Source organism: Populus nigra, chromosome 16 (genome assembly GCF_951802175.1).
Source record: "Populus nigra chromosome 16, ddPopNigr1.1, whole genome shotgun sequence".
In the NCBI taxonomy this organism is placed as follows: Eukaryota; Viridiplantae; Streptophyta; class Magnoliopsida; order Malpighiales; family Salicaceae; genus Populus; species Populus nigra.
The window spans coordinates 1,888,189-1,911,480 of record NC_084867.1 but is presented as its reverse complement, the minus strand read 5'-3'; the positions used below and the strand labels follow the sequence as shown (position 1 = coordinate 1,911,480).

At 31.1% G+C, this 23,292-nt stretch overlaps 1 protein-coding gene and 1 long non-coding RNA gene across 2 annotated transcripts; one reads left to right on the top strand and one right to left on the bottom strand.

Moving 5' to 3' along the window:
* Nucleotides 1-16,541: 16,541 nt before the first annotated feature.
* Nucleotides 16,542-20,841, top strand: LOC133675706 (S-type anion channel SLAH2-like). Its single transcript, XM_062097166.1, has 6 exons — nt 16,542-16,849; nt 17,857-18,047; nt 18,188-18,697; nt 19,200-19,974; nt 20,159-20,186; nt 20,280-20,841. The coding sequence occupies exons 2-6, from the start codon at nt 17,868-17,870 to the stop codon at nt 20,662-20,664; spliced, it is 1,878 nt and encodes a 625-aa protein (XP_061953150.1). The 5' UTR covers nt 16,542-16,849; nt 17,857-17,867; the 3' UTR covers nt 20,665-20,841.
* An 11-nt stretch (nt 20,842-20,852) lies between these two features.
* LOC133675707 (uncharacterized) lies at nt 20,853-22,007 on the bottom strand. The gene is made up of 2 exons (XR_009835458.1): nt 21,286-22,007; nt 20,853-21,180 (listed from the first exon to the last, which is right to left on the bottom strand). It is a non-coding gene; the product is annotated as an uncharacterized LOC133675707 (long non-coding RNA).
* Between the last annotated feature and the right edge of the window lie 1,285 nt (nt 22,008-23,292).

Genomic DNA, 23,292 nt, shown 5'->3' with positions numbered 1-23,292 from the left:
GTTGATAAGAGCACTTACTACTCACATTTTCAACTTTATTTCCTTTTGGCAAACTGCAAATGAAAGCCAAAAAAGCCTCAAAGCTACAGCTTTCGTAATGGACCCAACACATGCAATCTCCAGTTTCAACAAGCAGGAATTGCTTAGACCCCCACTCACCCATCTATTTGAAGAGAATGGAGAGTAAGAAATGGAGATAGCGAGGAAGAATCCAATGAAAGGATGTGTTCTTCTTTCTTGACACTATACCAAATGAAGACTTCTTTATTATCCTGTGCTTGCTCGTTCACTTTGTCCACAAAACCCTTTTCTTGTAGTTCATGCCTAATCTTGAATCAACTCGACCTTTCATCTTTCCAGTTTTGCTTTTCAAAAGGTAGTTTGATGTGAATAGAAATCACTTCTTTGTTAGGAAGAAAGAAGAACAATAGAGAGCTTATCCCCTACCATGATTGATGAGACAAAAATTCCATACACAATCTCGACAACCATGAGAGGAAGAAAACCATTTTTAGACCTAATTCAATGGAACCTTCTACTTGTAATATATAAGTGTTATCACTTTTTAATTCAAACTTATTAAAAACTAATACGAAAAAAAAAAAAAATCATGTGACCTCTTCGGTAAGTTGCTAGCCTTCAAGTGGGATGCAAGCTAAAATGTGCATCAAGAGATGCTTCTTTTAGATCATCTCGTCAATAAAGCCAGCTTTATAGTCTTTAGCTTTTCTATTTCTCTTAGCTTTTGTAATCTTACATTAATCCCTTTTGCTTATTCATAATGGAATATCTTACCTCTCTTAAACTATTGGCTTCCTAGTCCTTGTATAAATCTCTCACAAGCATTGACCTCAAAATCCTGGACATTAATTTTCCTGTCATACACTTAGCAAAAGCTAGCGTTGTAGATACAGTGTCTTGATACGACAACCTTTGCTGATTAGCTAAGTAAGCATCGCTACCTAAAAGAAAAGAAGAAAGCAAAAGGTTTCGACTTTGTTGAAAGCAGGCATGCTCCCTACGAGAGTTTTGACTAATTAATATATTCTAAGTTTTTCCATTTGCAGAAAGTTTTGAATCTTCAAGATATGGACATAACCCAAGATTCTCCACTAACATCCAATAAGGTTTCGGAGATATTAGTAATGTGTGCCCATAGTGAATGAATCAAACTATAGCCGTTGATTATGGTAGGTCTAGCAAGATTTAACTTTTCTAAAGTATCATAGATGACGGGAACAGCTTTAAAGCACAAATTTGCTGCTGGGGGTTAAGCATGATAATTGACGCAGACCCAGATGGAAAGTTAAAAGATAAAATTTTTTTATGATAGATCGATACCGTGGAGCTACGTTGGTGTAGCCAGCAGGCCTATGAACACTTTACCATTTGAGATATCACACGTTTGATCGATTAGAAATGCAAAAGGTTGAGTTATGTATATATATAACCAAGCTTGATTTATATGTTTCTCAATTAATTTTTTAAAATTTTAAAATTAATAACAATATATATATCTTTAATAATTCTAAAATTTATAACACATTGGTAATCTTAAAAAATAAAATAGAATTTTTATATATAAAAAAGATGGATTCATTCATGTTTCTGGGGAACATGTTTATTTTACAGTGCCCCGCAGGGCACTTTAAAGACTCATTAGTCAATAGTAATCGTGTTTCTTCGCCGGTTGAATAATTTTTTCTAGTAAGGAAAAAAGTAAAGTGTAGTAGTTAACAATGTATTTCTTGTAACAATAATTTATTATTATTATTATTGTGAGTTTTTTTTTTTTCATGAGTAAAATCCATTTTAGAGGCCTGTAAAAAAAGCTGCCCACTAATATTTCAAAAAATAATGCTATAAAACTTCATAAAAAAACAAAAGATAGAACAATATTTAGTAAAATAACAAAAAGAAAAAACACACAAATAACCGTAAAGAGTTGTAAAAAAGAAAAACGCTCACTAATATAAAAAATGCTATGATTTCATAAAAAAAATTGGAATTTCAAAGGTATTCAATATATAATTCCTTTTCTTAATTATTTTGTAATTAATCTATTTGAAACTAACAAAAAAGTAAATTATATATAAAAAATACAAAACAAAAAAAGTTAGGTGCTCTCATGGGACTTTATGCCAGGCTCATTAAAACGAGGCATGGTATGGTCGTCATGGGGCTTTATATTTTTTATTTTTTTATATTAAAGGGTTTGATGTTAAAAAAATATAAAAAAAAGATGTTATGGAGGGTTGCAAAAAAATTAAGGCATGATTATTTTATACCTAAAACTTTGATTTTTAACAAACATTTCAGTGGAATTTTTCTTATGGAATAAAAGCTGATATTTGTTAATATCAAGTCCAACCAATTTTATGGTTAAAATCAATATTAATCAAAACTTTCTCTTTCTATCACTAAAATATTGCGATGATCTTTCTTATCTCAAATTAGAAATTAAAAAATAAAGTTTTGAGCTAAAATAGAATATTCTAAAAATAAAAAGATCAAAAACTTATCATTTGGAAAGTATGAGGACCAAAATGAATATTCCACGCTACTTTTGAAATAACCATTCATTTTCTTTTCTTTATCACTTTGGCCCCCTTTCTTTGAATCTTTCTCTCTCTAGACTTTCTTTTTTTATCATTAAATATGGTGATCATTTCTTTTCTATCGAATTAAAGACTGAAAAATAAAGTTTTGAGTTAAAATAAAATATTTTAAATACAAAGGGATCAAAAAATTTTCATTTGAAAAGTATGAGAAATAAAATGAATATTTCACTCTACTTTTAAAATAACCATTCATTTTTCTTTTCTTTGTCATTTTGGCCCTCTTTCTTTGAATCTTTCTACTTTTCAACAAAATTCAATTAAATTGGTCATCAATTTGGTCCTAGAAAAGCAAAATAAAAATAAAAGTTTGGGACCGGAAAAAAAAGACAAAGCACCCATCACAATCCACAATACTTAGCATGTGGTGTTACAGTGCGTGGTGCTATAGTAAAAGCACTATACCTTTCGTCAATACATGGAAGATGAGGTTTTACTGTAATAAGATTGGATACACAAGTAAAATCTGAGCGAACAAGCCTCATACATGTAAAATCCAGATGAATGGATAATCACGTTATCAAAAGGAAAATGTCCATTTGTACAGGTATGTGGAGCTTGATCAGCCTCTCACTTGCTATAATGGCAGATAATACATTCATTACATGCACACTTTTTTCTAATTGGCAACGACCATAACATCATCTTCTCTATCTAACAGCGACCCATCAACAAATTATACAATCTGACGGATCTCATGGCTACAAAAATAGCCATGAGTTTTAGGGTTAGGGTTTCACAATCTAAACTCTCTGTTCATCATTTTTCTCCCGACGACGATCTTCGTAGGCCTACAACCACTATCTTTTCAAGCTCGTATTATTGATTTACTTTGTGTTTTGAAATATATTAGTGGTTATTGTTTATAGTGTTTTTAGTTTAGAAATACATTAAAATAATATTAAAAAAAAACAATTATTTTTTATATTAATATATCAAAACGATATGAAAAAATATATAAAAAATTAATTTTAAACAAAAACAATTTAAATTTAAAAGCAATACGATTTCAATCATGTTTCCGAATAAGCTATTATCCATTAAAAATCTTTAATCCCACTAGAAAAGCTTGTTTTGCAGGCATTCTAAGGAACCCGGCTCTACATTATCCATCTCAACTTTACAAGAGTTATCTCATTATAATAGAATATTGTTTTCAATCCTTATCATTCATGACCTAATAATTTGGATTAAAGATGATATTCATTCATGTATATAACTTCCGTATTTAAATTAAATTGGATACTCCACACCCTCACGTCTTCCCTCTTTTTTTTTTCTTTTTTTTTTTTTCTTTTTGTGAGGGTTGAAGTTGCTCTTTTTGATGTAACTATGGCTTAGGTAAACTTTATATTGTGCCATTTTGTTGAGAGATGGGACAAAATGGATGACAAATCAAATCAACTTGCTGTGGCGCTTTTGGTGGAAAGCCCATGTCTGTGTCCACAACTTTACAAATGACACGTCGTCAAAAACCACCCACAACTTTGATAGATATGAGATTAAAAGCAGTGTTTACCATTGCGTTAAGAAAGCATTTTTAAAAGAATTTTTTTTTTTAACTTTAAATTAATATGTTTTTTATAATTTTAGATTATTTTGATGTGTTGATATTAAAAATAATTTTAAAATTTTTTTTAAAAAATATTGTTTTAATATGTTTAATAATGAAAAACAACTGCTACCTTAAAAGACAATAAGAGTAAAAAATTTTCCTTCAAATTTTTTTTTTTCTCAAAGTTTTGGTTTAAATTAAAGAGCCAAATGCCACGCTCATGTCCAAGATTTCTCATTCAAACAAGGCTAGGATGTTTCCTGAGACTAAAGAAATGACAAATTAGAGCCAACCAATGAGATTTGGGCCGACCCACAAGCTGTAAAATCAAAATCCCCTGACTCCACTAGAAGCCAAACCAGCTTAGCCAGGTTGGCCCATCAAGGGATTGCCGACTGGCTGTTTTTGTTGCTAGTGTGCCAGGTTTCGCAAATCCAACACAAAATGGCAGCACCACCGCACGAGGAGGTCAAAGTGGAGACAAGAGACAGCAATGTGACAATACCACCTTACTTTTACAGAAACAGTGGCCTGTAAAAGAAGGGCTCTAAAGCCACAAGAGAGTCGAAGCCTTCTCGATCACCCCAAGTGTTCCTTTTCTTGGTATTGTGCTCGAAGAAGTAAAGCACACAGTTGTGAAAACAATGGCCTCATCACTCCATTGAATTTGATTTTCTATGCTCCGAGATTTTGAAATGCCTCTCCTTTTTCTTGAACTCTAGAGGAGGACGGCAAGGCATGCTAATGCTTTAAAACAAAACTGAAAAAGTAGGAGTAAATTGTGGATAAACATCAAACCACCACGAAGCCAGCCTTAATCCATTCAATTCCAAAGTTGAAGTCCTTGTCACTGTAATCATATCAGCAACGTATTTGTCGTTAGTTCGGTATGTTAAAAAAACATAATGAAATAAAAAACGATAAAATTTTAAAATATAATATAAGTTATTCTTTAATATATCTCTTTAGACTTGAAACTTTTAAATACTTATATTATTTTATGTTATATTTTACTAATTAAAATGAAATAATGATATTTAAACTCGTAACCTTTTAGTTAAGGTTTTGATATCTTATTAGATAAAATTTTAAAATATAATTTATATTATTCTCTGATTTAATTTTTTACGTGTATAAATTCGGCTGCAATCATTCAATAATGTTTTGCTTCGATGATGACATTGATTCTTGACTTAAATAGGGTTTGAGTTTGATTGAATCCATTAATGATACACGAGATATGTTCAAGTGTCTTTGTTTATTTGTGCTTATCTGAGATTATTCAATGTATCATTGGCCTGTAATTATTGTCGAGCAAAATGTCAGCTGAATCTACTCTCAATTGGCCGATTGTTGATTAAAAATGAATATTATTATACAAGTTATAATTAATCCACTCAAAAGCATTTTGATATGATGCAATTATGAAAGGTAAAGTTCGAATGACCACTTTTCGTTTTTGTTTTATTGAATTGTGGAGGTGGAAATGGATGTTCATGTAGCAAACCCTTCGCCGCCGCCGCTGCTGCCGCCGCCTCCTTGGAGACGAGTAACCTCTATAATTTTAATCCGTTCTCCATGGTTCTTTCCTTTAAGTAAAGTATATAGGATGAAAGAATAAAATAACTTGCATTTATCGAACAAATTTAATCAAAGTAATCTTAGAAAAAAATGCATGAATTATTTTAAATATATAATAAAAATTATAATTATAACACTATTTTATATATAAATTTGAGCATAGACTTTCATTAATAAGAAAAGATTTTACATTCTTTCAAACCTGAATAATCTGGATATTTTTTTACTTATCTCCGTCTCTACCTTCGTGAAAGTCAAAGTCTCTTTATATTCACCTCTACTTGGATAATTGAAGGCAGATCTTCATGAAAAAAAAAACAGACATAATTGTCATCTTAAACCATTAATTATGTATAACTAAAACTAATCAGTATTTTACTTTAACGTGAAATACTATTTATTATAAATAAATTCATTATAAATTATATTAGTGATGAAACATGTGGGGAGACTGCAGCCTACAGGACCCAAGCGTCAGGCTGAAGGGACGTTAAGCATATCCTTGTGCACATGTGGTATTGTATTATTAAAAATATTCAAAATATTTTAAAAATTAATGTTCATTGGTTTTAGGATTTTAAATATTTTTATTTTTATTATAATTAATATTATTAATAAAATAATTGATAAAATTGAAATACAATTTTATTATTTATCTTCTAAATTTTTATGGTAATTTTTATAAAAATAAAAAGTTAGCCCGTAGCATAGTATTATTAAAAATATTCAACAATTCTAAGTATTAATATAAAAAATATTATAATTTGCATTATCAATATCATTATTTTTCTTATAGTGCAAAGTATTCATCTCAAAGATATTATTATTTTTGTTATAATATTATTATTTTTACAATAATCCAAAGTTTTAATATAAAAAATATTATTATTTATGTTCTAAATATTTTTGGAATTAAAAATAGTATTATTTGTGTTATAAATATTATTATTTTTATAATAATCAATATTATTAATAAAATAATTACTAAATTAGAAAAAAAATTATTCTTAATATTGAAAACAACCAAAGATTTGATTTGAAAGATACAATTAAAAATTACTATTACTATTATTATTATCATCATTAATAAATTTCAAAAAATTGTTATTACTATCAAAGAAAAACCATGTAAGGACGCGTGGCGCTTGAGCTCCTACTTGGGGGCTGGGCACACCTCCTGCGCATACATGGTGCTTGTGCTATGCCTCAGTGCTAGGTACATCCCAACGTCCACGCGTTGCTTGGGCACGTCAAAACCCAACTATCCTTGGGCCTCATATTTTACAGAATTCAAAATAGTTTTAAGTCATTGACTGTACAGAGTCCAAAATAAACTTAACTTAAATAGCCTTGAGTCTTGCCATCGTCGGGACCCAAATTTTTATGAAAATAAACATCTAACTAGTATGATTCTAAAACTTATATTTTGAAACCTTTTCACAATTATATGATTTTGCAATAATTGCATTCACGATAGTATTATGCAAAAATAAAAATAAAAATTTGTAAGCTTTTTCGTTGTGTTTTTCAATAGTTAATTGGTTTTTGACTTTTTATATGTTTTTGTAAATGAAAAACAAAAACAAAAGGTAATTAGGGATGTCAATAAAATCGCGATGGTGTAATTGTTTACGTAGCTGCCTCAAAGAATTCAATATCATTCTCTAGTTAAATTAGACTAAGTAAGACCTTCGTTAAATTATTGGATATCTATAATAATACATCTGACATTACTCATTTCTTATCTTATCTTATTTTTTTAAAAGAAAAATCATTGTTTTTAGACGGCAGAGCCTTAAACTTGATGCATTGTAGTAATAGTGATAATTCTTCTTATATAGAAATATATATATTGACTAGCTCTTAAATCTATTAATCTAAGTAAATTATTGTTATAAAAAAAGTCAAAAAAATTAATAATGTTTCACGACAAATAAGAAACTTTAATCCAACATACAAAATTCATCAAGGTTAAAATGGGCATTAAATATCAATGTTCTAATTAATAAAAAAAACACGAATTATTCTAGACTTAATGAATTTGGTCAAATTGTTGACTCTATTCATATTTTTCTTTTATATATTTTTTTAAAAAGAAAAAAATAAACGCTACCAAATCACTGTAATTAAGTTAATGAGCTGGATTATTGTAAAGTGGAAAACAACGGAAGAAGAGGCCAGCTAATCCCATGTCTACGGTTCCAACCAAATGTTAGGTTGGGCCGAATTCTGTGTTAAAGAGTATGAACCAACGTCTAGCCCATCGAGCTACTATGAATTCCAAATTTGGGCTCTAAGGGGACATCGGGCTTTTACTGGATTAGTCGATCTGAACTGGACTATGGCCTAGTTTGTAAGTTTCTTAGTTATGGAGCCCAATACCGGTCTTATGAGAACTGGCCCGTTAAGGTATTCAGATAGCTTACTAATCTGGATTTGACCGTTAATGAAAAAACCGGGTTTTTTTAATAAAAAAAAGGATGTTCCAGGTTATTTTTTTAAAAGTTATAGTTTAGATCAATTTAGGTTAACACACGAACTTGAACTGTGACCCGAGGTCTTGGGCTGGGCTGCTCTTATAATTGTAGTAATAGAAGAGAAATTATTAGATATGTTATAGTTTTATTTCCAATCTGAAGTGAAACCAAATTCAGCCCACTAGAGGAGGAGCTTGGACTTTGTCATGGAGATGGGCTGAACTGTATATAGTCCGACTGAACTCTTGACCCTTTTTATTGAGTTGATATAATCCAATCTGAGGGTGTGTTGTCAAATTTTGATTTTTTTTTATATTTTTTATTTATTTAAATTGAGTTTTTTATGTTTTCAGATCGTTTTAATATGCTGATATTAAAAATAATTTTTTAAAAATAAAAAAACTTTTTTTTAATGTATTTTTAAACGAAAAATATTTTAAATCATCACCACTACCACAATCATAAACACACCCTTAAACAACCTAAATTCGAGGTCTTAGAGTGGTTTTGGAGTATAAAGTCATAAAATCAGAATCCACCATAACAATTATCCTTTAGATTATGGGATTATGTATAATTTAATTTGAAGAAAAGATTTTTCAATAAAATTATTTTTTCAATGATAAAAGTATTTTTAAATTAATTCATAGGCCAATCAAAATTAAGTCTCTCTTTAAGCAATTTTATAGAAATATCTTTATATCAGTTTAAGTATATTAAAAAAAATTTAATAATTTTTCTAGATGATGGCTTCATGATTAAAACTAAAAAAATCAAGAAAAAGAATAAACCTCTTTACCCACCATACTAACCCAAATTTCAACAAAGTAATGGATGGGGATAAACAATGCTAGAAGGCCCTCACAATATATCGTTTGATAGTGTAGGCAAAATGCAATTTGTTTAAAATTTGTTTTTTTCGTTTAAAATTTATTTATTTTATTTAAAATTAATTTTTTAAATATTTTTTTATCATTTTAATATATTAATATCAAAAATAAATTTTAAAATATAATTTTTATCACACTTCAAAACAAGCCGTTCGTAAACTTATGCAGCGTTAAACATGGAGCTATAATTGAATGTGAGAGTTATTTTAACTATTCTTATAATAGTCTTAAATGATATTTATTTCATATGCAAACTTTTATAATTGTTTGCAATAAATTCTATCATATGAGAAAATGAGATTAATTAGGAATTTTAATTAATATTTAATAAGTGCCTAAGATCTTTGCCGGTAAATTCATTAATATAGTCAGGATAAATAAATTTTTGGGCTAGCTAAAACCTTAGCCCATAAGAACAGAGCGACACCCAAATCTTTGTTTAAAAAACGAGAAATGATATAGAGCGTGAAAAAAAAAATCAAGAAGAATGGGAGCTCTGAATCATGGCGGAAAATCTTAATAAAAGATTTTTTTTGTTATTTTTTTTAGTTTAACATGGTATCCGGATCAGTGTACGCGCACTTCGACTAATCTCACGTATAAAATTTTCATTTAAAAGTAGTAAATTCAAGATGAAAAGAGTAACCATCTAGATAGTGACTCAGTGATAAGAACTTGGGACCAAAAGATTTGCTCCCTCTGTAGTCTCAGGTTCGAGTCCTGTGGTTGCTCATATGATGGCCACTGGAGACTTACATGATCGTTAACTTCAGGACCTGTGAGATTAGTCGAGGTACGCGTAAGCTAGCCCGAATATCCACATTAAACTAAAAAAAAAAAAGATCAAAAGAGTATAAAATTTGGAAGTGATATATGTATTCCAAAAAAAAAAGAAGAAGAAAAAAAAGAATGCCCGTGTTTTGATTCGATAATTTCGGCATAGAACACATTCTAGATTTCATGAATATAGTCTGTATATAAGATAATCAAGTACATGACAGTTTTTTTTTATTTATTTAGCAAAGGAGTATGTTACTATAATTATCTGCACGGCGGTTAAAATAAAAAAAATTAGATAATAAAAAACTCAAGAAATATAAAATTCAACTAGCATGGGTTTATTATGTAACATTTAAAGATGATATTGTTTTATAAAAAATATTAAATTATTGATATATTAAATCGACCTGAAACAACATAATATAATTATTTATCTACTCAGAATCCTACTACTATATTGGTTGAAAAATTAGAAAAGATATTTTTTAAATCTGAAAAACCATTTTCAATCATTTTGTACTTAAAAACAACTAAAAAACTATTAAATCATTTATAAATCATCTAATTAATAACCTTAAAAAATAAGTTGAAAAACTGAAGTCCAACCTGAATTGAAAAAAGCTTTCCAAATTCAGATATATAATCTCATGCAAGTTTAGAGATAAGAATCACCACATTAAACTCTTTTAGTTGAATGGAACCCGTTGATATCAATAACATCGATTTTCTTCACTTAAAGTGGTTAAACTGATAAATTTATCTATTTTTATCATTTTCAAGCAACTTTTTTTTTTTATTTCTCCAAATTATAGACCAAAATGTAACAAAAATAAATTTTAAAATTAAATTAAAATTATGAAGATTAAAAAGAACTTTTTTCAAGACTTTTAGATTGGCCATATTATTTCTTCTATTTTATATTTTGGCTCCTTATCTTTTAAATTTTCTATCCTTTAAATATTTTGACAAATAGATAGATAGTTTGGTCTGCGATTAGAAAAAAAATTGAGAATAAAAAAAACAAAACAAATTGAGGACAAAAAAAGGAAAACTGGTCATGAAGCTTCAGTATAATACCTAGGCGTTTTAGGAAGTTCAGTAATTGGATAATGGTTACGGATTTCCAAAGGAGTTAATTTGATTTTTTTCTTGGTTTTGGTTTTTTTTTAAAATGTTTAAGAAAGTGGTAATAATTATTTTTAAAAGTAATTTTTTTTAAATAATATTTTTTATTTTTAAAAATTATCTTTAATATCAATATATCAAAACGATTTAAAAACATTAAAAAAATTAATTTAAACAAAAATAATTTCAAATAAAAAAAACAGATAAAAATTCCTCACAGACAACAGATAATACATTACTATAACTTTACTTTTTGTTTTTTTGATAGGAAAGGGGTTATCTTCTTAACGAAACAAATCCAAATTGTGCATGTTGGAAAAGGAGCGAGGAGACTATCAGCTTCAACAGCGGTGCTTTGATGGCATGGCACTATCAGCTTCAACAGCCATTCGTTAAATCGCAGACGCCACCATGATGCCTCCATGTCAAAAGCCTACTAAAGCTGCTAAAGCTGGGTTCTTCTTATGTTTTAGGTTCGGCTCTCCTTTTTTCCCTAGCGCCCAATCACCAAGTGTTCATGTTGGAAAAGGAGCGAGGAGACTCCTTCCAATTACTGCACATCCACTCTTCCAGCCCACTAGTTCCAAATTCTTCCCTTTTGTTTCGTGTCTCTTATTAGGTCTCATGTCAAATTTCCATCAACTTTGAATTCCTCGACAAACCACTAATTGCTGTGTCTAGATTCTGTTTGTGCACATAGCGAAAAGTTTTTTCGTTTGATAATACATTATAATAATTTTTTTTATTTTAACTTCACCACGTTAGAAAATATCAATGATTAAAACGCACCCAAATACAATCTTAAACGTAAAAATAAACAATACCTAAACTACTCCGTTTCATGAACCACTATTTCAAGTAAGACTCCTAATGGAATATTATCCGTGTTTTCTTTTGATATTTTCAATCAACTAAACATTTTAGATTTGATTTTTTTTTCTTCTAGAATGAGAGTATATATAGTTTTGATGATGAATATGATAATGTCTATTCAACATGTCTGGATCAGCCAGAAGATTGTGTGCCGGAGGAGAGCATACACTTGAATCAATCAACGAGCTTTGTAGAAGAGAGGAAAAACTTCACTAGCAAGGTTTGAGCTGTCAAGGAGAGGTTTGTTAATGAATACAAAGATTGTGTACTGATTTGTAGTTATCCCAAGAAAGTTAGGCCATTCACGAACACCATGCACGATCCCTTAAAAATAAAAGAAGAGAAAAAACTCGAACCATTCACTATGCCATGTACGGATGTGCTGATACCAGACACCACACCATAATCGCTCGTTGTCGAATTTTATGGTCATGTAATTCTCAGGTTTTAGCTTACTTGCATGGTAACTTTTAAGGGAAAGTTACTTTGATTCTTCTTAGTTTTGATGTTCTTTAGATTTGTTTCCATTCTTCTAAAATTTATAATTTATATCCCAAGTCAACTCAATTTTTAATATTATGATGGGTGAACAGACTACCCTCGTTTATAATATCACCTCAGTAAGATGAGCTAGAAATTAATAAATCGACATGATTGAAGGACGTTAATCTTAGCTAGAACTTTTTGATGACGAGGGTGATATACGCAAATCTAATGAAGATGACAAAAAATATTTATAATGATAATGATGTTGATAATGACGAGGGATAAGTTTTTTTTTATTATTATTATACAATGTATTTTTTTTATTAATATGAGTGTTTGAACCAGTTTACGTATATTTTGACTAATTCCACAGATCTTGAAGTTAATAATCATATAATTATCTAGTAACTTTGAGGTTTATGGGGTTCGAATTAGTGACCTCTAGTAAGCAAAGTTAGAACCTGACTAGTTGAATCACACTCTCATAGTTACATCGTTGTCGTTGTCATATAAATATTTTTTTTTTATCATTTCCATTATATTCACATAGATCAGTACTCTCATAATCAAAAAGTTCTAGCTAATATTAACATGTTGTTAACACCAAAAGTTGTTGAAATTTCGTAACGAAACAAGTTATTTCATACTTGATGCACTATAAATAATAATATTTTTAATTTGAGTATTGATAATGATAATTGTAAAAATATTATTGGAAAATATACTGCTAATATATACTTTAATTATAAATTTAAATGGATTAAAGTTATAAAAGAAATAAGGGTAACCCAGTGCTGTAAAATATATTTTTTCATTGGAAAATATACTGCTAATATATACTTTAATTATAAATTTAAATGGATTAAAGTTATAAAAGAAATAAGGGTAACCCAGTGCTGTAAAATATATTTTTTCATTGGAAAATATAGAAATGAAACTTATTGTGATGCGGTAAATATAAATAGGTAAATGTTTGATATTCGGTAGGCTTTGGTAGTATGATATAGATACAACATACTTGGATGGATAGAGAGAATTTATATAAGATTAAGAAGGATGGCATGAATTATACTCTTGTATCTTTGAAAGGGGAATTCAAACACCAAGCTTTTAAGGTAGAGGACCAGCAACCTGAGACATCAATTATTCGAGTTGATGAAAAGGGTTTCTATTCCAAAATCTTACACACCTAGTTTTCTAGTTTTGGTGACCAATGTTCTTAATAATGAACTAGTTACTTTATTTATTAGATTTTTATTTTCAAAATCTTAATAATGAACTCTAGTTATTAGATTTTTTTATTAGAGAAATAATTTAAAATAAAAACGGCAATTTAATATGATCCTAATAGATATCAATTTATAGGTCACGAAAATGTAGCTTCTGTGGACTTCCCATTTCTTCCCCGAAATAGTGGGTTTTGGAAACAAACAAATTATGACATCTATGTTTGGAATTTGGGTGATGTTTTGATACTTATCCATTAGAAACTCAACATACTAATATAATATTTAATATGATTCTATAAATCATATATATTCAGGGAGAAGCCATTTAATTATATAGAAAAAAAATTATAATAATAATAAAAAAATCATTTATTTTTTGCAATTTTCAACATCATTTTTTCTTTTAGTGTTGTAACAGCAGCCATTGTTTGCTGTTTTTATACCTCACTCTCTTTTATATTTTATATATTTTTGACTCTGCACTAACTCTTTCTCATTTTTGTTCTTCAAGTGATGGCTAGGTTTCAACGACAGCTTCTCTTGCTTCTTTATCAAAAATGGTGGCCACGTTTGTCAATAATTGATACAGTTTATTTTGACATTAACAGTAACACAAACAACCCACCATTATAGTCTTCTTGATAATAACAGCCCTCTTCTGCACATGCTGGTCGTCAGTAATGACAACATCCAATCTATGGCTGTGTGTGGGGACCAAAAACATCAATGTTCTTGACATATATATATATATATATATAGAGAGAGAGACACACACACACGCAAAAGCCAAAGCCTAGATATTATATCACTCAAGATGGTTTCTTGTTTTATAATTTCCAGACTGTCGAAGATTGACGGTGCAAGATGCTCCATGTGTAGCAAAAGCCAAAGCCTAGATATACATGATTTGATGCAGAAATTATGGAGATCATGATATAAATGAAATGAAGAATTATAGCAGGGGATCTCTCAGTAGAGTAATGTGTACAGAAGATCTATGCAGGATTTCTGCACTTGAATCCTGTATGGAATTGCTGCATATATTTTCATATTTCTTCAGTACAATTAAATATTGGATAGAAGAAATATAGTTTACACTGAAATTCTTAGATTTAATTTTCTGATTATTAATTTTGCAAACAGCTTCGCATTAGAACAGGAATGTATCTGTCGTCCCATTCAAGTAGTTTTCGGTTTGGTTTTGACTTCTATCAATGTCGTTGTTTTTGCGGTCCATTTGAATATATATCAACTGTCTTACCATTAATTATTTGTTGAATTCTTATCACAAACTTAAAATCAAAGCTACACTTTCTTAGTTGTTTTGAGTACTTGTTTTCCATAACCTTCCAATTCCAAAAGGAGCTCTCTCTCGGTTCGTTCTTTAGATACAAAAGAGATGAAAACGACAGGGACATGTCTTTTTGTATTTTAAAAATATAAAAATTCACTTTAAAATTTTATTAGATTTATTTTATATTTTTAACCTCTATTTTTAACTAAATACATTATTTTTATCTTATTTTTATTGCTTATTTTATCCAAGAACACTCCTGCTCTTTGTGCTTAATATGGAAGATATATATATATGTCAAGATCAAGATTGTACTAACTAGAAAGACTATGCTAGGATTAGGAACCAAATTTGACTTAATGATTATTAAATTAATCTCCCAGGTTAATCTCGGCTAATTTTTATTTAGGTTTTCCTGTTGTTTCTTGTGGGCAGCCATTTTTTGTGTTTACTCCTTTATTTATAGCATTCAATGGATTTTTTCTTTCTCATGCAACTACTTCGTGAAGGGTATGCTTTGATGTCCTGCTTTCAAGCTTTGACATACTCATGGCTGTTGTAATAAGTGTGCGGGTAGTTTAGCGGTGGTTGTTCAAAAAATATTTTATTTGAAATTATTTTAATGTATTGATATTAAAAATAAATTTTAATATATTTTTAAATAAAATATATTTTAAAATATAATTTTTACCATAATTTTAAATAAATCTTTAATTATAAATGCTATATACCCTAATGAAATTGAACTAAATGGATCTGGACGACGAGATAAGACTATCCCTTTAATATCAGGAAGTAGGACGAAATGTTATATCTTATTTTTTTTCAGTGTTTTATATCAAATCAATGATACTTTAATTTTTGTTTATAACATTACTTCTATTAAAATTAAATGAGAATTTTTATAAGATATTTAAGAATGTGACAGTAGTTATTTTTCAAAATGTTTTTCATTCTAAAACATATTAAAATAATATATTTTTTATTTTTTATTTTTTTTATATGATCAGCACATCAAAACCATCTAAAAATATATTAATTTAAAGTAAAAAAATAAAAAAAAAATTCAAAATTTTTTAAAATCACTTTCCAACTATAAAAATAATAATAGTAAACTAGAGAGATGTGATTTAAAATCTAGCAATTTTTGTTTATGTTTTATAATCTATGTCGAACTTACCTTGTGATTAAATTATACTATTAATTTTCTTTAGGATGGTTGATAATGACGATAAATCATTGAAACCATTATTATTAATTGGAATTAAACTTGAAGTTTAGAGAACTTAAAAGTGAGTTTTTCGAATAGTCTTTTTAGTTATTCTAAGCTTAAATGTGCAATAGATTAATTAACGATATGAATAGCTTCTTGAATTCTACAATTCTAGTGGTCTAATAGGCTTGTAATTTAAGTCCAAATCTAGAGTTACATAAATATAAATATAAATATAAAAATGAAATATGTTCAACCGTGTTTTCTTCCCCCCCTCTTCTTTCCCATATATATTGTTACTAGAATAATGTTGGTGGCCAGCGTGTTCTTACCTAACATATGGTGATTAGGAGTAATTAGCTAGCTTGAATTTGATAACTTAGCTGCTTTGTCTATGTGCATGAACATGTCATTCTCAAATAAGCAGCACTACTCGTTATCAAAACAAGAGTGCTTTGATGTCATTTTGTTTTTTCTAGCGGATGGCTTGCCTTGAAGACTCTCTATATACACTGCTGTATTGTTGAAAAACACGAGTTAGCTTTTCTCATTTCTTCCTTCTCGTATCCACATAGGTCTGGTTTTCCTGTGCTTTTTTTCGGGGAGCCATCTGCTTTAAGGAGAAAAAGAACACAGATTTTTGCTGCTGATTTTCTATTAGCTTAGATCTGAGCTCTGCCTGTGTTTCTGATTAACTACGATTTTCTCAAGTGTGGCTGCTTGAGGAGGTAAGTATCGTGTCATGTTTTTTTTAAAGTGGTCACCGATTTCTGGGATCTGTGTGCATGGGGTGTGTGTGCGTGTGTGTGCGCGTGTGTGTGTGCGTGTGTGTGTGTGTATAGCATGTCAGTGTACTTTTTTCGGTTCTAGCATGTGAAACATCTTATGGTTGAAAATGGAAATCAGTTGTGGTTGTTGTACTTTGATTTGTTGAACTGAGCAATCGACTCAACAGGGATAAGATAAGATTTGTGGTGCTAATTAGTAAAAAAAAATACCGTACTGTTCCATCTCTGTCATCTTCTGGTGTCATACTGTGATATATATGCGGTCTTTGATGAAATGATTCATGTACTTTAGTAAGGAGTTTGACATGGACAGTTTTGATCTGATATGTACAAATCATCTTGAACTAGCCTAGATGAAGATGCTTTATTTCCTTGTCATCAATTTCTCCATATAAGAAAATCCAATATGCTTTCCTCCTGTCCTTTCTACTTTTCAATGTGAAATCAAAGAATAATTGCTTGGTATTTGGGATACATTTTACAAGATGATCATTTTTCTTCTTTTGTTGGAACTGGAAAACTTACTTATTTTTTGAGAGTCTGCAGTTTTTCCTTTTTTAATTTTCCATACTGGTCAAGACTATTGGATTGCTTGTCTGGAGATATTCTCCAAAAACATGGGACTGTCCTGGACCTTTTCACCAGTATTTCAAGACAATGAACCTGATAAACAAATATGGGAATGATGACTAACATGGATAAATATATAGTTAGCAAGGTATGATTTATGTGTTTTAGGTGCTGGTTCCAGTTACAGTGTCATCTAACCATTTATGTTCTTGAAGAGTCTACAATACAAAGATTGGCTTAGGGTTAATCGATTGACTGTAGTTTTTTTTTTAATTCTGATTTATATTTAAACAAGTTTTGGTATTTTTTAATTTGATTGAAAGATGAAATATGTTTGTTAAATAATTGATCTTTGTTGAATTCTACTATCCTATCAGGGTAACTTTTTATGATGGAAAACAGCAGAAATCTAGATTTAGAGAAGCAGATTTTGCCAGAAGCACTTCCTGCGCTCATCCAATACATCCCATCAAAGGAAGTGGATGGCTTTGATGGCATTCAACTAAATAAAATCTTGAACAATCAGCTTCAACCAAGTGATTCTCAACCTTTTAGTTCATCAGCTATGGTATGATACACATATTATGACATGTTACTGAACCATTTTAGCCTGATTCTGCAGAAATTCTTGGGTGGTTTTGTGTTAATTTCCTTCTGCAGGGATTTGATGGTAAAGGCATAACATATTTCTTATGTTGGTTGTAGCAGGGAAGTGATACTGCTGCCTTTGAGAACCAAACTGATGAATCTCAGTCCATCCACCTTCAAAGGAAGCATTCTGTTTCCATCAGCTTGCCAACTTCTCCCGCAGCAGAAAGCTCAAAGAAGGCAAAAATGGTCCTTTTCAAAGAAGACGGTGAAAAAACCTTTGTTTATGGAAATCCAGATTCTTCTGCTGCACCTAAAATTGTCGATACACCGCCTAAGCAAGTTAAATTCCACTCTCAACCAATGGCTAAGGGAACTGCTGCATTTGAGGTTGCACTTGACGTTCCAAACCATCCTAATAACCATCCCAGCTTGAAAAAGTTAAAGGATAAAAGATATGATTCTTTCAAAACATGGTCTGGGAAACTTGAGAGGCAGATAACAAACGTACGTGTGAGGCCGCGAGATGATTCAACAGAGAAGACTGCTGGCCCAAAAGCAGAGAAAGATGCTTTACCTGTAGACCGATACTTTGACGCGTTGGAAGGGCCTGAGTTGGAAACTCTTAGGGTATGTTCTTAGTGTTTACCTCCCCCAATCATTTAAAATAATTTCTTCGTAATCTGAGATCATCCAGTAAAAGGAAACTAGATGTCCACTTTGTGCCTTTTTTTTGTGGTATGATATTATGATGCACATCTGTCTGTTGCTGCACTCCTAGCCTGCATTATAAACTGATTCTATCTCGTTAGATTTCCAGGTTCACTGAAGTCACCAAATACTGATGAATTTTGAATCTAGATATGATCATCTAATTATAGGAAAGATCTGGTTTGGTCAGATCTTTCATTCAATTTAGGATGATCTCCGCGCATTATCTTTTGCCTTGGTTTTTAATGAATTGTCCTTGTAAATTGAAGACATCCGGATGAATAACAGCCTTCCCTTTTCCTTCCATAACTTCTTTTCTCACATGTAGTTATTGATGCATTTTGTATTGCCAAATATCATATGTTACTGCTGGTTAAGCTGAACGTTTCTGATCAACACCATGCATGCTGCTACTTTACAGCCTTTGGAACAAATAGTGCTACCAGATGATAATAAATGGCCATTTCTTCTCCGTTTTCCCATCTCTTCATACGGTATCTGTCTTGGGGTTGGCAGCCAAGCAATAATGTGGAAAACCCTGGCCACCTCTGCCTCCACAAAATTTCTCCACATAAGCATCGACGTAAATCTTGTCCTGTGGTGCATCGCTGTTGCTCTTGTAGTCATTATTGGTTCCATATACCTTCTGAAAATGATTCTCTACTTTGAAGCAGTTCGTTGTGAGTACTACCACCCAATCCGAGTGAACTTCTTTTTTGCACCATGGATAGCTCTACTATTCTTAGCTATTGGAATGCCTCCTTCCCTTGCCAAAGACTTGCATGCAGCGCTTTGGTATGTTCTCATGACTCCATTCCTCATTTTGGAGCTTAAAATATATGGACAGTGGATGTCAGGAGGACAGAGAAGGCTTTCGAAGGTGGCAAATCCTACGAACCATCTGTCGATTGTTGGGAACTTTGTGGGGGCACTGTTGGGTGCATCAATGGGATTAAAAGAAGGGCCTTTATTCTTCTTTGCAGTCGGGTTGGTTCACTATACAGTCCTATTTGTAACTCTGTACCAGAGACTTCCGACAAATGAGACACTCCCCAAGGAGCTCCATCCAGTTTTCTTTCTGTTTGTTGCAGCTCCAAGTGTGGCTTCTATGGCATGGGCAAAAATTCAAGGTTCATTTGATCATGGATCACGGATTCCTTACTTCATTGCCCTATTCCTTTATTTCTCACTGGCAAGTCTCTGCCACTTAAGTTACCCTGGGCATGCCCTTATTTCTATCATACGTTATATTTCTGTCATGTACATTCTCATAAGCTATCGACTGTGTGAAGAGGATCAGACTATATTGCTTTATTTGGCTATTTAAGATTTATCCCTTAACAATACTATCCTCTCTTTTTTTGGCAATTTTGCAGGCAGTCCGTGTTAATTTTTTCCGAGGATTCAAGTAAGTCAATGCCACTTTAAGTTATTTTTTCTCTCTCTTACCATTTCGCTTCTGAGGTTTTTTCCTAAATTTAACAATCTCTTGAATCTACAGGTTTTCATTGTCATGGTGGGCATACACTTTCCCGATGACCAGCGCTGCCATTGCGACCATCAGGTACTCGAATGAAGTCACGAATGTAGTCACCCAAGTTCTTGCGGTCATATTCTCTGCTGTTTCCACACTCACTGTATCGGCTCTCCTTATATCGACAATAGTGCACGCATTCGTACTCCAGGACCTCTTCCCTAATGACATTGCCATTGCTATCAGCAACAAGAAACCAAGACAGCATCACCAGAGGAAGTGGTTCCATCTAAGACGTCGAAGCTCGGTTGAAAAAGAGATTGAACGTTACTTTAAGTTCACAAACTCAGATGGTAAGGATATAGAATCTTCTCTAGACCCCACCACTTCTAGCTCAGATAGTAGTCACTGAGTTTAGGTAAGTTTATGTAATGCCCATCACAGTGAGGCTTATGTTTCGCTTCCTTAGCAGGTCCTTTGCCATTTTCTGAATCTTCAGCCTAGTCATGTAAGGAACTCATAATCTAGCAGTTATGTCAGTTTCAATGAGCATGATGAATCAGAGAGGAAATGAAGATTTATGCAGTAAGAGTAGAGTGCTGTCCGAAGAAATAATAACATGTATGCTTGTAAAGGATGAGTATCAGTAATACCTATGCTTTTGCAAACAGACTTTTCTGCTTTTATTAAAAAACAAAAACCAGCTAAATCAAAGAACCTAACTTTTACAGAAAATTGTGAAAAGAATAACCCCTGCCTTTTCAGCTGGATGAGGTGACCAAGTGCCTCATCAATGCAGCAATCTGGGTTGTGCAGATAGCAGGTTGAACAGCATGGTTGGATCTTCAATGATTTTGAATGTTCAGGTTTAAGCTCCAACCACTTGCATAGACCCCAATTGTAGAGGACTAAGAAATAATAAATTGATCTGCAGTAGAGAGGACACTAATTCATTGGATTTCATCTTTTAAGAATTAAAGTGCTATACAGTACAGAAAATGTGACTAAACGTAGAGTCTTAGACAAGCACTACCATTTCTAGTTGTGCCACAACATAATTGATAAGACTAGGTGAAGTTGGAGCCACAACAACTTCCTCGTCTCTATTCCCAGCGACTAATGATAGACATAGTTTTGTCGACCATCATGGGCACCATTAGCAGTGATTTGATCTCCGACATAGTTTTGTCGACCACCATGGCCACCATTAGCAGTGATTGATCTCCATTCGTCATCCTCTTTTCCTCCGACATAGTTTTGTCAACCACCATCTCTGCCATTTTTCTAACCACAGAAATTGACCCACACAACCCCTTGCCACTCTCTACTTGATCGATCACCAAACCCAAAACCTAGCCTCCACGCCACTACCAGCCACCATAGAAATCATCTCACAGCCCCACATAACAGTAGTAATAATAGCAATACTAAGAAGAGAGAGAAGATCGATAGGAGGGAAGGAAATTGAAACTTCAGGTGATCCAATCTCTTACCATGAGCAACAATGAGTTGCATTGCCGATATATGAAGAAAGAGAAGAAGAAGATGCAATTGTTCCTACCCCTCAAGTGCCCCGAGTCTCATCGGAGCAAAGGTTCAAGCACCAGCAGCTTCCCTAACCCACCATCGCATAGTCACGCCCCACCCCCAGCCACTCTAGAAGTCGATTTTAAACCTCAAAAATTAACCCTGGATAATTTTTAAAGTTGATACGGTAAATAAAAGGGTGAATAAGGAAATTTAAATTTTAATATAATTGTGTTTATTGTTAATTTTATACTAGGAAGTATAATGATGGTTAGATTACGCTGAGATTTATAGAAGAATTTTTAAATATATTTTTTAAAATTAAATTAAAATTTTAGATTAATTAAAGTTTTAAAAAGCATCATTATATAATTTTACAATGATCTTTAATGAACAACAATATAATTTTTAATTGTGGCAATGATTGCTTCAATGTTTCAAAATCATTTTCTTACAAGGATTTCTTATTTCTTCTATATACACAAGAAAATAAGGGTTTATGATATTTAATAGTAGAATGTTTTAGGAGTTTCCATCTTCTATAAAACATTAAGGGGTAACAACTATTACAAATATTTTTATATTTATTTAGGAGAGTTAAAATTGATTTTGGATTGATTTTTTTTATTATATTGTTTTAAACCAACAAGTATAATTTTTTATTCAACTATTGGATCAAGTTGTAATTTTATTAAAAGTTTTTGAGGGTATGGTTTTATACTAAGTTAAAAGTTTAGATCAATCGAACATAGAAAAAACCTTGTGATAAGGTTTAGAAGCTACTACATGAGAATTTGTATTGATTTTGTAGTTGATTTATGATTCTTTTTTTATTTTATTTAGAACTCTTTTATTATTATTTTCATAATTTTTTAAGATATTTTTTTATTTAGTATAAATTGGGTTATTTAACTTGTACTTGGGTTTGCTTTACAACCATAGGGTTATTAGCTTCTTTTTTTTCAAATTTTTTTTCTAATAATGTAAGAATTCTTGCTACACTTGAAAACTATGTTGTTGTCCACTAAAGATTCTTGTAAAACTAGTAAAACTTCTAAAATTATTTTTTGGATATCCTTGCATTATTATAAAGAGAATCCTCCCTAAATATAAAATCCACAAGTCAAAAGGCAACAAATAACAAAAAACATATTACATCTACTGACATGTAACGCAACACCTTACCAAACTCTAATTGACTTAGAGTTTTAACTCAAAGTATGACAATATGTCTAGAGACTTCTGGTAAAATTTCAGTCTGATCCAACAGTCGGATTGAGAGTTATGCTCGATAGGATAAACCTAGACGGTAGACATAATTACTCTAGAATCCAAATTTCCTTGTTCAATGTTTTCCTGGATTATTCAATAATCCAAGGCTCAAATGCAAAACCTTAAGTATAAGCTAAATATCACTATTATACTAGGTAAAAAAAAGGCATCCTAAAAAATTATGGGAAAAAAAAAAGAGTTCTATATAAAATAAAAAAATAATCTCAAATCAACTAGGAAA

Excerpts from the sequence above, each read along its gene's own strand:
- LOC133675706 (XM_062097166.1), top strand. The coding sequence starts at position 17,868 with ATGATGGAAAACAGCAGAAATCTAGATTTAGAGAAGCAGATTTTGCCA. Across the intron at positions 18,048-18,187 it reads CTTTTAGTTCATCAGCTATG|GGAAGTGATACTGCTGCCTT; the intron begins GTATGATACACA and ends TGGTTGTAGCAG. Across the intron at positions 18,698-19,199 it reads CTGAGTTGGAAACTCTTAGG|CCTTTGGAACAAATAGTGCT; the intron begins GTATGTTCTTAG and ends GCTACTTTACAG.